We start from the raw sequence: 12,887 nt of genomic DNA, 5'->3' as shown, positions 1-12,887 counted from the left end.
CACAAGGGACCTCTGGGGATCATCTCTTTCGGGACAGCCTCCTCAAGAATGTTCAGCAAGAACACGCTGTCAAAGATACCCAGTCAGGTTTTCAGTATCTCCAAGGGTGGAGAATCCAAAACCTCCCTGCACAACCACTGCCACTGCTTGACCACAATCACACCGAAAAAGTGTTGCCTTCTCAGTCAGGGAAAAAGGCACATCTTTACAGCTTCCACCATGCCCTGGACATGGCATGGAGGAGAACATTCTCTCTCCCTTGTCTTCAATTCCTCCCCCTCAGGATATAGACACATTGATGACATCTGCCCTGGGCAGCCTTGCCTCCTACCTGAAAAAAACCCTCCCACCTTGCTAAGCTTCTCCTCATAGCAAGGATCTTCCACTCCCTACAGCATCTTGGTGGTCCTGTATTGGACTGCCTCCACCACATCCGTGTCCTTCTTCTAGGGAGAAAACTTCGACTGGACTTAGGCCTCCACACAAAGCCTCACTAGCATTGAAGAGATCAATTACCACCCCCCACAACACCAATCTGCTAGCAAATCTATTCCCAATGCTGAGATGTAGAATCTCGGCATGTTTTGCTGCAAGGGTGCATTGCTGCACCATCCTGAGCTTGTTCTCCACCAGCCCCACAAAGCTCTACTCAAAAAAGCTGCTTTCCAGCATCTCAGGCTCTAGTACGTTCTGACAACAGGAGCCATTCCTCCCTACATGGAAAATTTTACATTTCTTCCTGTTGAACTTCAGGAGATTCCTATCTGCCCATCCTCCAGCACCTCCCGTTCCCTCTACATCATGGCACAACCATCCAGCATCTCAGTCTCTCTCCACATTTTGCATCATCTCTAAACCTGCTGAGAGAGCACTCAAGCCAACTGCCCACAAACACAGGTGACCCCACACCCCATGACCATGCAAGGGGAGAAAGCATCAAAGGTTTTGCAGGAATACTGAGGTAAACAACAGAACAGCACTCTCCTTGTCCACAAAACTCATCATTTCAAAGTAGAACACCCTTACAAAGGTGGTCTCCTTACAAGGTGCCCCACATCAAGCACTTCAGCAAACCAGAGGCCAGGCTGCAAACGTGCCACTCGTAAAAGAGGGTAGCACTAAAATTGGGCCAACGCAAACTTTTTTGGACGGATTGGTAGTGCTCCCCACATCACAGGAATAACCAGATCTCAAGCACAGCCTCCAGGAGCACAGCCTGCTGTTGCAAACTGCCCTCCCCTGACACAGCTACAAGGATATGGGAAACCTCTTCACAAGGCACCAACAAACCACACCACAAAAGTGCTAAGAGGTGACCTCACTCACAGAAACCCACCTCTTCAATGCTTTGGTTGCATGTTTTGCCAAGTGTCACGAAATGTGCCGTCAACACCAACACTTTGGCCTTTAATATTTGCACTTCAAGGCTGCCGCCAGGGCCAGATGGACACGTCCTCACCAGGAGGACATGCAAAGGGAGCACTGTGGGAAGGAGAACACGCCCCAGCTCATGACTTGCCAGGCTGTGGCACGCACCAGCTGCTTGCTGACAAATGCTGCCATGCGCAAAGGCTGTCCCGCCCCTCGGGGACCAGCATAAAAGCCGGCCCAGAGCCTCTGTCCCTCACTCGCCTCTGCTGACGCCTTCTCCTGCGCGCTCAACAAGGTGAGCCTCAAGCCCCTTGCCCTCTGCTCCTGACCCCCTGCCCCGGCTCTTCCAGAACGCTCTGCCCCAGCCTCAGCACCCCTCACGCCTCCCCAGACCCACAGCCCCACACCAGCCTCCCCACTGCCTCCCCCTCCGGCACCACTGCCCCTCGCACCCCCACGCCCTCCGCTCTCCCCACACCCTCTCTTCCATTCACTCCTCTCCTCTCCTCTCCTCTCCCAGGGCCCCTCCACACCACAGACATGGCCTGCTACGACCTCTGCCGCCCCTGCGGACCCACCCCGCTGGCCAACAGCTGCAACGAGCCCTGTGTCAGGCAGTGCGAGGACTCCCGCGTCGTCATCCAGCCTCCCGCCGTGCTGGTCACCCTGCCAGGACCCATCCTCAGCTCCTTCCCCCAGAGCACCGCCGTCGGATCCTCCTCATCCGCTGCCGTGGGCAACGTCCTCAGCGCCCAGGGAGTGCCCGTCTCCTCTGGGGGCTTCGGCTACGGCCTTGGCTACGGCTTCGGAGGCCTGGGCTGCTACGGCAGAGGAAGGGGATACATCTGCTAAGGGCCATTGACATCACGCATGAAGCCAGCCACCCACACCCTCGAAGCTATGGCAAGGTCTGAGGATGCAGTTCTGTGCAGTTCCTGACATGGGGACCTCCCGTCTACAGCTCCCCGTCTCGAGTCACCAAGAGAAGAAACAGCGCGGGGCCTGCCCAGGATGCCTGAAAATATTGCCCCTGCACCTCCTCCTGTTGTACTACTTCCTTCTTGGCATCATCTCTTTGCCTGTGTCCACAACTCTCTGCTGCAAACCCCTTCTTACAAGTCAAAGAATATGGGGGGACCTCTGCTATGCTGCTTGCGCTGCAGGGCAGGAAGAACTGTAAGCAGAAGTCTTCTGCTCATGGTTGCACCCCTTGCACTTCAGACTGTCTCACTTCCACTTGGTGCTTTTGCTGCTCTTACATTTTCATTCTTTTGTTTCAATAAATTCTCCAACATGCCAGCCCGAGTCTCCTCAGAATCACTTTCAACAGCAGGAACCTCTCCAGAGGAGCTGACTTAATCCCTTTTCATGAACAGGACAACTGGAGCTGCATGTGTGGGACCATGGCCAGTTGGGTTTTCAGTAGCTCACAGCACAGAGACTCCACCACCTCTTCCACTCTTTGCCCTTCCACACAGGCAAAAGGCTTGCCTGTTTTGCCCATGCAATCCCATCTCTTTCCCCTTGTACCCAGGGCAGCCTCTTCTGCCTGTGCACACCAGTGACAAGAGCTGGGTTCCCACCACTTCTTTCCCTGCCATCAGCGGCTTTACTCCCATTGATGATGGGCACCCTGCACATCCTCCTCTCTTGGGTGGTTCACTTCTCAACCTCTTCTCTATGAAAGATGATGCAGACCCTCCAGGCTCTTGGTGACCCTGCACTGCTCCTGCTCCAGAAAGTCCAAGTCCTTCCTCACTGGGGCACCAAGAAATGAATCCCACATGGCATTCTCCTCAACATTTCTGACAAGCAAGGGATGCTGCCCTCCCCTTACCCACTGCAGCACCACTGAATGAAGCCCTGGAGACTGGTGGACCCTTTTCTTACAAGGGTAGGTTGTCATCTCATGGTCCATTTCTGCTCCACTACACCACAACGTCATTCTCTCCTAAGACGGTTTCTAACCCATTGGTCCCACAGATATTCCTGCTACACGGGGTCACTTCTCCCCACAAACAAGACTTGGCATCTGCCCTGGCTGAACTCTTGTCCTTCACAACATCCTCCTGGACAACTTGCTCAAATGTGACATGAGCAGGTACACCATACATTGGATAAAGAACTCCTCAAGAGCAGGGCTGAAAGTCTCAAATTGAATGGAGCCAGATGTGCTTTGTGAATGGTCACCTGCAATATTCCCCAGGGCACCATTCCAGGGTCATTTCTGGACAATATTTTTATCACACCTCTACAGGCAGCAGTTGAATGCACTGTTCACAAGCTTGCTGATGGGACTGGGAGTTGCTGTTGATTCTCTTGAAGGACAAGAGGTCTTGCAGAAGGATCTAGATAGGTTGCAGCATTGGGCAACCATCAAGGGCATGAAATGTAAGAAGCACAAATGCTGGATTCTGCGCCTGGGATGGAGCGATGCTGGACACAAGCACAGCCTGGGAGAGGAGTTCCTGGAGAGCAGCCCTGCAGAAAGGCACCTGGGGGTGCTGCCTGGCAGCAGGTTCAATAGGAGTCAGCAGTGTGCCCTGGCACACAAGGGGGCAAACCGCATCCTGGGGTGCATGTGACTGTTCACTCAACTCTTGCTCTGATTTTGGCTGCCCCAGCTTCTGGTGGGGCCTGAGGTATGCTGGGAGCAGCGCCATGAGGTCAAAATGAGGCACCATTTAGGCAGAACACGTGGCAAGAAAGGGCTGTAGGGGCATTATGCAGCCATTATCACCTGGAAACTGCTGTCTCCTGCACATCACCTTTTGTCTGGCAGTTCACTCAGAAACCACTACATTTGGAAAGGCATCAGACCAAACCTCCAATCTGGAAGGTACAAAGCATCAGCTAACCCTTAAATTCTTTTGAAGTAGATCCAGCAGCTCCTGGAATGCTGAGGCTTTCGTGTTTCCAGGAGTGACACAAGTAAAATCCAAAGCATGACAGAGCAGGAAGAAGGAGCACTCTTACCACTGGCAGGTAATTACATATTTTTGCTCATAAGTACACTATGAGAAGACTCAGATGTTGTAGGTTATGACTTGTCTGCTGAAGAAGTGAATTTAAATCTTAACCTGCACTGGGCAAAAATGGGTACAGCCCCGGTTTCTTATTTCTTCATTGTATGTCATTATCACCTTAGGACATAAACTTGAACTAACAGAAAAGATTGACCTGTAAATCTCAGAATCGTAAATGGAGCCTAACACTGGGCACTGATCAGGCTGTCCAGCCTCTACTGTGCCAGATCTGCCCTCTTGATTTTCTCACTGATACAAAGGGATGAGCTCTATTTCAGCCATGAGGAAGCACTGCAAGAAACCCACAAAGCACAGACATGAGTGGCACAGGATGACATCAATGATGACACCGCAACTCTCCAATACTTTCATTGCATGTTCTGCCAAATGCCCTGACATGCACCATCAACACCAAGCCTTTGGTCTCTAATACTTGAAAGCTGCCGCCAGGGCCAGAAGGACACGTCCTCAACAGGAGGACATTAAATTCCAGAACTCTTGGAAGGAAAACACAACCAACACTAATTGCTTGCGAGGATCTGACATGCACCAGCTGCTTGCACAAACATGCTGTCATGCACAAAGACTGTCTCAGCCCCCTCAGGCATTGCAGGACCAGCATAAAAGCCGGCCCAGAGCCTCTGTCCCTCACTCGCCTCTGCTGACGCCTTCTCCTGCGCGCTCAACAAGGTGAGCCTCAAGCCCCTTGCCCTCTGCTCCCGCCCCCCTGCCCCGGCTCTTCCAGCACGCTCTGCCCCAGCCTCAGCACCCCTCACACCTCCCCAGCACCACAGCCCCACACCAGCCTCCCCACTGCCTCGCCCTCCTGCACCACCGCCCCTCGCACCCCCACGCCCTCCGCTCTCCCCACACCCTCTCTTCCATTCTCTCCTCTCCTCTCCCCTGCCAGGGCCCCTCCACACCACAGACATGGCCTGCTACGACCTCTGCCGCCCCTGCGGACCCACCCCGCTGGCCAACAGCTGCAACGAGCCCTGTGTCAGGCAGTGCGAGGACTCCCGCGTCGTCATCCAGCCTCCCGCCGTGCTGGTCACCCTGCCAGGACCCATCCTCAGCTCCTTCCCCCAGAGCACCGCCGTCGGATCCTCCTCATCCGCTGCCGTGGGCAACGTCCTCAGCGCCCAGGGAGTGCCCGTCTCCTCTGGGGGCTTCGGCTACGGCCTTGGCTACGGCTTCGGAGGCCTGGGCTGCTACGGCAGAGGAAGAGGCTGCAACATCTGCTAAGGGCCATTGACAGCACGCCTGAAACCGCTCACTTACATTCTAGAAGCAAAGGTATGGACTGTGGATGCACGCCTGGGGTAATGCTGGCACACCAGTTCACCTTCCGCAGCTCCTTCTCTTCTGGCACTAAGCAAGCAGAGAAGGGGCCTTACCAGGCTGCCTGGTAACATGGCCCATGGATGTCTCCCTCTTCTCCAAATTCCTTCTCTGCACCACCCCATCTGCTGTGTGCGGAACTGTGTGCCCCACCAGTATCTTACAGGCTAAACAGCAGCGGGAGACCTCCAGTTGTTTTATCTCCAGTCAAGACTGAAAGACCTTGCTGCTCTGACAAAATCCACTGCATGCAGAAGACCTCAGTGCATGGTCACCATACTTGCACCTCAGCTCTCTTCCTCCTTATGCCTGCATATTTCCATTTTGAAACTTTTGTTTCAATAAAGTTCTGCATCCCAACCTCTGACACCTCCTGGCCCTTTCTTCTAGCAAAGCTCTTCCAACTCCACGCAGCACAAAGCCAGGGCTCAACAGGCCGTCAGGTGAAAAAGGCCACCAGGATTCTCCTGGGAAATATACCACCACAACCAACAACGGCTCCCACCTGGGGTGCTTTCACAACTGTCGAGGTTTAAACCCAGTCAGGTAACTCGTTTGCTCACTTCCCCCCCTTTCTTGCCCTCCCCCTGCTCCCGGAGGGACAGAGAGGAGAATCGAAAAGAATGCAACTCCCACAGGTTGAGATAAGAACAGTTTGGTAACTAAGGTATAACACAGATCACTACTGCTACCACCAATAATAACAATGATAAAGAAAATAACAAGGGAAGAGAATACAACACCTCAGCACCAGCCGACCGATAACTCGCCCCCCTCAGCCCCACCAAGCACCAACACATACCTCCTCCAACCCTGCAGTCTCCCAGCCCTTCCGGCTAACTTCCAGTTACATCCTGGGCATGACGTGCTGTGGTATGGAATACCTCTTTGGTCAGTTTGGGTCAGGTGTCCTGTCTCTGCTTCCTCCTGGCTTCCCCTCCTCCCTGGCAGAGCATAAGGCTCACAAAGTCCTTGGCCAAACCAAAACATCCTTGTTATCAGCTCTGTTCCCGTGCTGAAAGTCAAAACACTGCACTGCACCAGCTACCAAGAAGGAGAAAAAATGACTGCTACTGCTGAACCCAGGACATTATCCACCCCTTATTCCATACCATTCACGTCATGCTCAGTTCCCACATTTTCAATATACCATCACTCTTATCTCGGTGCACTCTTATCTTACTGCATGGACCAGTCCCTATAAAGCTGCTGAGTCCATCTGGTCCATGATGTCAGGCTCCACCTCTTGTAACAGTCTTCCAGAGCAGGAGAGACTGTGTGCAGTGTTCACACTCGTGAATAACCTGGGCAATAGTGTCCATTGCTAAGTCCACCCCTTGATCATGAGTCCATCTTTGTGCTGCATCTCTGCTCTGATGGCCTGAAGTGCCATGGGCCCACCAGACTCAAAATAATTCACTGTCCCCTTCAGCAGTTTCTGCAGCTTGTTGCTGGGGACTCCATACAGCTGCCTTCCATCTCCGACGCTTCCAAAGCACTGGAGGGGCCCAGTGGACTAGATACTTGCCCATACTGTCCCACACACCCTGACACTCATGACTCTCCAGCCTTGGGGAAAATCTCTTGGTCCCCCTATATTGTTGTCTAACCCCAGACAAGACCCAAACCTGACTCTGCTTAACTTTTGAGATCAGACAAAATGGTTGTGGGTAGAACACAGTGTGTGTGTGTGCCAACATGCTGATCCCCATCACAATCAGCAGGCAGGTCCCAAGGGTACCCAAAGGCCATTCAAAACCTTCAGAACTCTCAGTTGATGCTGCTGTGCTTGTCACTGGGGCTGGTGTAGCTGCTGTGCTTGCCGGCTCTCCCACCGCCAGCTTCTCTTTTCCTGAGTCCAGCTCTTCCTCCTCTGCCTCGCTGGGAAATGCTGCGTGGTCTCCTGCATCCTCCTGGGGCTCGGCGGGCGGCTTCCGGGGAATGCTCTCGGCCGTCGCGGGGCTCGGCTCTTCCGCGGGGCTCAGCTCCTCCGCGGGGCTCGGCTCTTCCGCCGGACTCGGCTCCTCCGCCGCCTTCTCCCGCTGCTCGGCAGCCGCCTCCTTCTGCTCCTCGACCGCCCCGACCTCCTCCACCCGCAGCCGTCCCTTCGCGGCGTCCGGCCCCGCTCCAGCCGCCGCTTGGTCCCCGGGGCCGCTCTCCCGGGCCGCTTCGGCTGCCGCCGGCTCCCGGGGCCGCTCCCCCTCGGCTCCCCGCAGCCTCACGAAGATGGAGAGCAGGGCGAGGGCCAGGACGGTGAAGAGCAGCCGGACGGCCAGGTACAAGTCCACGGCCACGTCCGTCCCGCCCTGCTGCTGGAGCCCGCCCGTGTTACAAGCCATTGCCATAAAGCACAGTGAGACAAGAACCTTAGCCCAGGCCCCACACTTGATAAACACTAACACAGCAAATACCGGCTCTACGTAAGTTACAACATTCTGAAGTTGTGAGATCAAGAAGAACAACTCTGAGAGCCAATAAATCAGCATTGCGACGAGTGACTATTAATCCAGTCAGATCTGTCGTTATCTCAACCCTTCGAGCCCCACGTTGGGCGCCAAAAAGAACTGTCGTGGTTTAAACCCAGTCAGGTAATTCATTCGCTCACTTCCCCCCCCCTTTCTTGCCCTCCCCCTGCTCCCGGAGGGACAGAGAGGAGAATCAAAAGAATGCAACTCCCACGGGTTGAGATAAGAACAGTTTAGTAACTAAGGTATAACAGAAATCACTACTGCTACCACCAATAATAACAATGATAAAGGAAATAACAAGGGAAGAGAATACAACACCTCAGCACCAGCCGACCGATAACTTGCCCCCCTCAGCCCCACCAAGCACTGACCCATACCTCCTCCAACCCTGCAGTCTCCCAGCCCTTCCGGCTAACTCCCAGTTACATCCTGGGCATGACGTGCTGTGGTATGGAATAGCTCTTTGGTCAGTTTGGGTCAGGTGTCCTGTCTCTGCTTCCTCCTGGCTTCCCCTCCTCCCTGGCAGAGCATAAGGCTCACAAAGTCCTTGGCCAAACCAAAACATCAGTGTTATCAGCTCTGTTCCCAAGACGAAAGTCAAAACACTGCACTGCACCAGCTACCAAGGAGGAGAAACATGACTGCTACTGCTGAACCCAGGGCAACAACATGATAGAGGTTTGAGGAAGTGCTGGCTCAAAGACAGTCTTGAACATGACAACACTCCTATGAGCATGCATCTGATGGAATCACCACAGACTCTTGAGACCATTTGGGTGGAGTCCCAGGGCCACCCACTGAGAGAATCATGGTCCCGGGGCCCCTTGCTGCAAGGACCTTGGGTATCCCATGCAGTGTGTGCAGATCACCACCCTTCCTGCTCCGAGATCCTCCTTTGACCCAGGTGTGCGTCCTTATTTCACTGTCCTTCTGGCTGCTTGGTTCCCATTCCACACATGCCAGAATTACCAGGCCCTGGTCTCACCTTGCTGTGGAGTCCACAAATGATGACTTGGAGTTTCCCGAAGCCATCAGCAACTCTTCACCAAGATGCCTAGCAGTCACCCATGCAGAGGATCTCCTGATCACCATCCTCCCTGCTGCAGAGTCTCTGGACCACCTCTGCAGGGAACCCCAAGCCATCACTCCTCTGCTCTGAGGTCACACAGAAAGCCCCTGCTGTTAGGACACAATCCTCCTCAACTTCGTTCAGCAACGCCCTCCATGGGGCACTGAGGACAAGTACAGAACCAAGCCTGTGAGCCAGCTCTGCTGCAAAGATGGGGCTCCGTGAATGGAGCTTGGCCTGGCAACAAGCACTCATTGAGCTGCTCTATCACTCCTCTTCCTCAAGAGGACAGGGGAGAGAAGAATAAGATGAAAGTCTCCCGAATTGAGGTAAGAACATGGACATCACTCACTGCTTTCCAGTGGCAGCAGAACAGACTTGACTCAGCGAAATTCATTTACCAAAATCAAAAGTCAGAGTAGAACTATGAGAAATTAAAACAAATCTTAAAACACCTTCCCCCAACCTCTCCCTTCTTCAACGTTCATCTTCCCTCCTAAATTACTTAATCCCTTGCCCAAAACAGCACAGAGGGATGGGAAGGGGAACTGTGGTCACTTCACCCCACATTGTCTCTGTCCCTCCACCCTCCTCACACTCTTCACCTGCTCCATTCTGGGGCCCCTGCCACACGAAACAGCTCTCCATGAGCTTATGTGAATCCTTCCCACAGGCTCCATTGGACTTGGAGAAAGCTTCAGGCACCTTCTCACGGAAGGCACCACAGCAGAATAACGGCTAACAAAAAAATTCCACATAAAAGCACTCACCCAGTGAACACCTTCCAAGTCCAAAGGCCACCAAGACAACAACAGAGCACATCCAAAGGGAAAGGACAGGCCAAAACCTGGCAGCAAGGCAGAGAGGGACCGGATGCGATGGGAGGGGCAGGCCCATCACGGCCAGCAAAGCTCCAATGCCCAGACCAGTGAAACAATGCTGTGAGGATATGGGGTCCCCTCTTCATAATTCCTCTTGCCTCAATAAAGTTCTCCTCCATCCCAGTCTGTCATGCCTCCTCTCCCTTTCTTCTACCAAGGCTTGTCCAACTTCACCCAGCACTAAGTCAGGGATCAGAAGGTCATCCATGTAAGTGCAAAAAGGCCATGTCTTCTGGGAAGTATGCCACCACTAGCATCAAAGACAGGCTTCTGGGTTGCTTCCACAATGTGACACAGTAGTTTGAGGCACCAAATGGATCAACAATCTTGAACATGACAACGTTCCCCTGAACGTGCCTCTGAAGATGTTGCCCCAGGCTCATGGGCACATCTGGCAGGGGTCCCAAGGCCACCCACACAGGGATTCATGGCCCCTTACCCCCTTGCTGCAAGGATTGTGGATAACCCCATACAGTGGGCCCAGCTCACCAACCTCATTGCTCTGGGATCCTCCTCTGACTCCAGTGTGGGTCCCTGTTGCACTGACATCCTGGGTTCACGGTCCCCATTCCATTCACATCACAGTCCCCAGGCCATGGTCTCATCTCCCTATGGGGTCCACAAATGATGCCTTTGGGCCTATCATGGCATCCTGGGTTCAGCCCCTTTTCACTGCAGGGTCCAGCAGTGCATGAAGTCTCCAGAACAACCATCCTCCCTACTGCTGTGGACTTGGACCCCCTCTGCAGGGCACGCAAGCCACCATCCCTCTGCTCTGAGTCACATAGAAAGCCCCCACTATGCGGTCACAATCCTCCTCACAGTGGCACAATGAGGCCCTGTACAAGGCAATGGAGATGAGGTGCAGGAACAAGCCTGTCACCCTGTTCTCCTGTGAAGATGGGGCTCTGTGGTGGGTTCAACTTGGCTGGGCACCAAGTGCTCTTACCATTGGCAGGTAATTACATATTTTTGCTCATAAGTACACTTTGTGAAGACTCAGATGTTGTAAGTCATGACATGGATGCTGAAGAAGTGAATTTAAAACTTAACCTGCACTGGGCAAAAATGGGTAGTGCCCCGGTTTCTTATTTCTTCTTTGTATGTCATTATCACCTTAGGACATAAACTTGAACTAACAGAAGAGTTTGACCTGTAAATCTGAGAAACATAAATGGAGCCTAACACTGGGCACAGATCAGCCTGACCAGCCATTAGTGTGCCATCCACTCTCCTGATTTTCTCACTGATACAAAGGGATGAGCTCTATTTCAGGCATCAGGAAGCACTGCAAGAAACCCACAAACCACAGACACGAGTGCCACAGGGTGAAATCAATGATGACACCCCCAGCACTCCAATGCTTTTGCTGCATGTTCTGCCAAATGCCCTGACATGCACCATCAACACCAAGCCTTTGGTCTCCAATACTTGAAAGCTGCCGCCAGGGCCAGAAGGACACGTCCTCAACAGGACGACATGAACTTCCAGAATTCTTGGAAGGAAAACACAACCACAGGTAATTACCTGCAAGGATCTGACATGCACCAGCTGCTTGCACAAACATGCTGTCATGCACAAAGGCTGTCTCAGCCCCATCAGGCACTGCAGGACCAGCATAAAAGCCGGCCCAGAGCCTCTGTCCCTCACTCGCCTCTACTGACGCCTTCTCCTGCGCGCTCAACAAGGTGAGCCTCAAGCCCCTTGCCCTCTGCTCCTGCCCCCCTGCCCCGGCTCTTCCAGCACGCTCTGCCCCAGCCTCAGCACCCCTCACGCCTCCCCAGCACCACAGCCCCACACCAGCCTCCCCACTGCCTCGCCCTCCTGCACCACCGCCCCTAGCACGCCCACGCCCTCCGCTCTCCCCACACCCTCTCTTCCATTCTCTCCTCTCCTCTGCCAGGGCCCCTCCACACCACAGACATGGCCTGCTACGACCTCTGCCGCCCCTGCGGACCCACCCCGCTGGCCAACAGCTGCAACGAGCCCTGTGTCAGGCAGTGCGAGGACTCCCGCGTCGTCATCCAGCCTTCCACCGTGCTGGTCACCCTGCCAGGACCCATCCTCAGCTCCTTCCCCCAGAGCACCGCCGTCGGATCCTCCTCATCCGCTGCCGTGGGCAACGTCCTCAGCGCCCAGGGAGTGCCCGTCTCCTCTGGGGGCTTCGGCTACGGCCTTGGCTACGGCTTCGGAGGCCTGGGCTGCTACGGCAGAGGAAGGGGATACAACATCTGCTAAGGGCCATTGACAACACGCATGAAGCCAGCCACCGAAACCCTCGAAGCCATGGCAAGGTCTGAGGATGCAGTTCTGGGCAGTTCCTGACATGTGGACCTGCTGTCCACAGCTCCTCATCTTGAGACACCAAGAGAAGAAACAGCGCACAGGGCCTGCCCAGGATGCCTGAAAATATTGCCCCTGCACCTCCTCCTGTTGTACTACTTCCTTCTTTGCATCATTTCTTTGCCTGTGCCCAGGACTCTCTGCTGCAAACCCCTTCTAACAAGTCAAAGAACATTGGGGGACCTCTGCTATGCTGCTTGCGCTGCAGGGCAGGAAGAACTGTAAGCAGAAGTCTTCTGCTCATGGTCGCACTCCTTGTACCTCAGACTGTCTCACTTCCACTTGGTGCTTTTGCTGCTCTTACATTTTCATTCTTTTGTCTCAATAAAGTTTCCAGCATCCCAGCCCGAGTCTCCTCAGAATCACTTTCAACAGCAGGAACCTCTCC

The 12,887-nt window shown here is 54.0% G+C and overlaps 3 protein-coding genes across 3 annotated transcripts; all 3 read left to right on the top strand.

The window, feature by feature from the left end:
* The first annotated feature begins 1,469 nt into the window (after window positions 1-1,469).
* Window positions 1,470-2,223, top strand: LOC133263801 (feather keratin 1-like). The gene is made up of 2 exons (XM_061443669.1): window positions 1,470-1,650; window positions 1,880-2,223. Exons 1-2 carry the CDS (start codon window positions 1,554-1,556, stop codon window positions 2,221-2,223), a joined length of 441 nt encoding a protein of 146 aa, XP_061299653.1. The 5' UTR covers window positions 1,470-1,553.
* A 3,104-nt stretch (window positions 2,224-5,327) lies between these two features.
* LOC133263809 (feather keratin 1-like) lies at window positions 5,328-5,652 on the top strand. The gene has a single exon (XM_061443678.1). The coding sequence runs from the start codon at window positions 5,328-5,330 to the stop codon at window positions 5,640-5,642; it is 315 nt and encodes a 104-aa protein (XP_061299662.1). The 3' UTR covers window positions 5,643-5,652.
* Window positions 5,653-11,729: 6,077 nt separating this feature from the next.
* On the top strand, window positions 11,730-12,394 carry LOC133263797 (feather keratin 1-like). Its single transcript, XM_061443666.1, has 2 exons — window positions 11,730-11,808; window positions 12,027-12,394. The coding sequence occupies exons 1-2, from the start codon at window positions 11,730-11,732 to the stop codon at window positions 12,392-12,394; spliced, it is 447 nt and encodes a 148-aa protein (XP_061299650.1).
* Window positions 12,395-12,887: the final 493 nt, after the last annotated feature.

Source organism: Pezoporus flaviventris, unplaced genomic scaffold, assembly GCF_033815535.1.
Source record: "Pezoporus flaviventris isolate CSIRO_AGI_PZ_B2104156 unplaced genomic scaffold, CSIRO_AGI_Pfla_v1 ptg000468l, whole genome shotgun sequence".
NCBI classification, from domain to species: Eukaryota; Metazoa; Chordata; class Aves; order Psittaciformes; family Psittacidae; genus Pezoporus; species Pezoporus flaviventris.
This window is presented reverse-complemented; position numbering and strand designations above follow the sequence as displayed.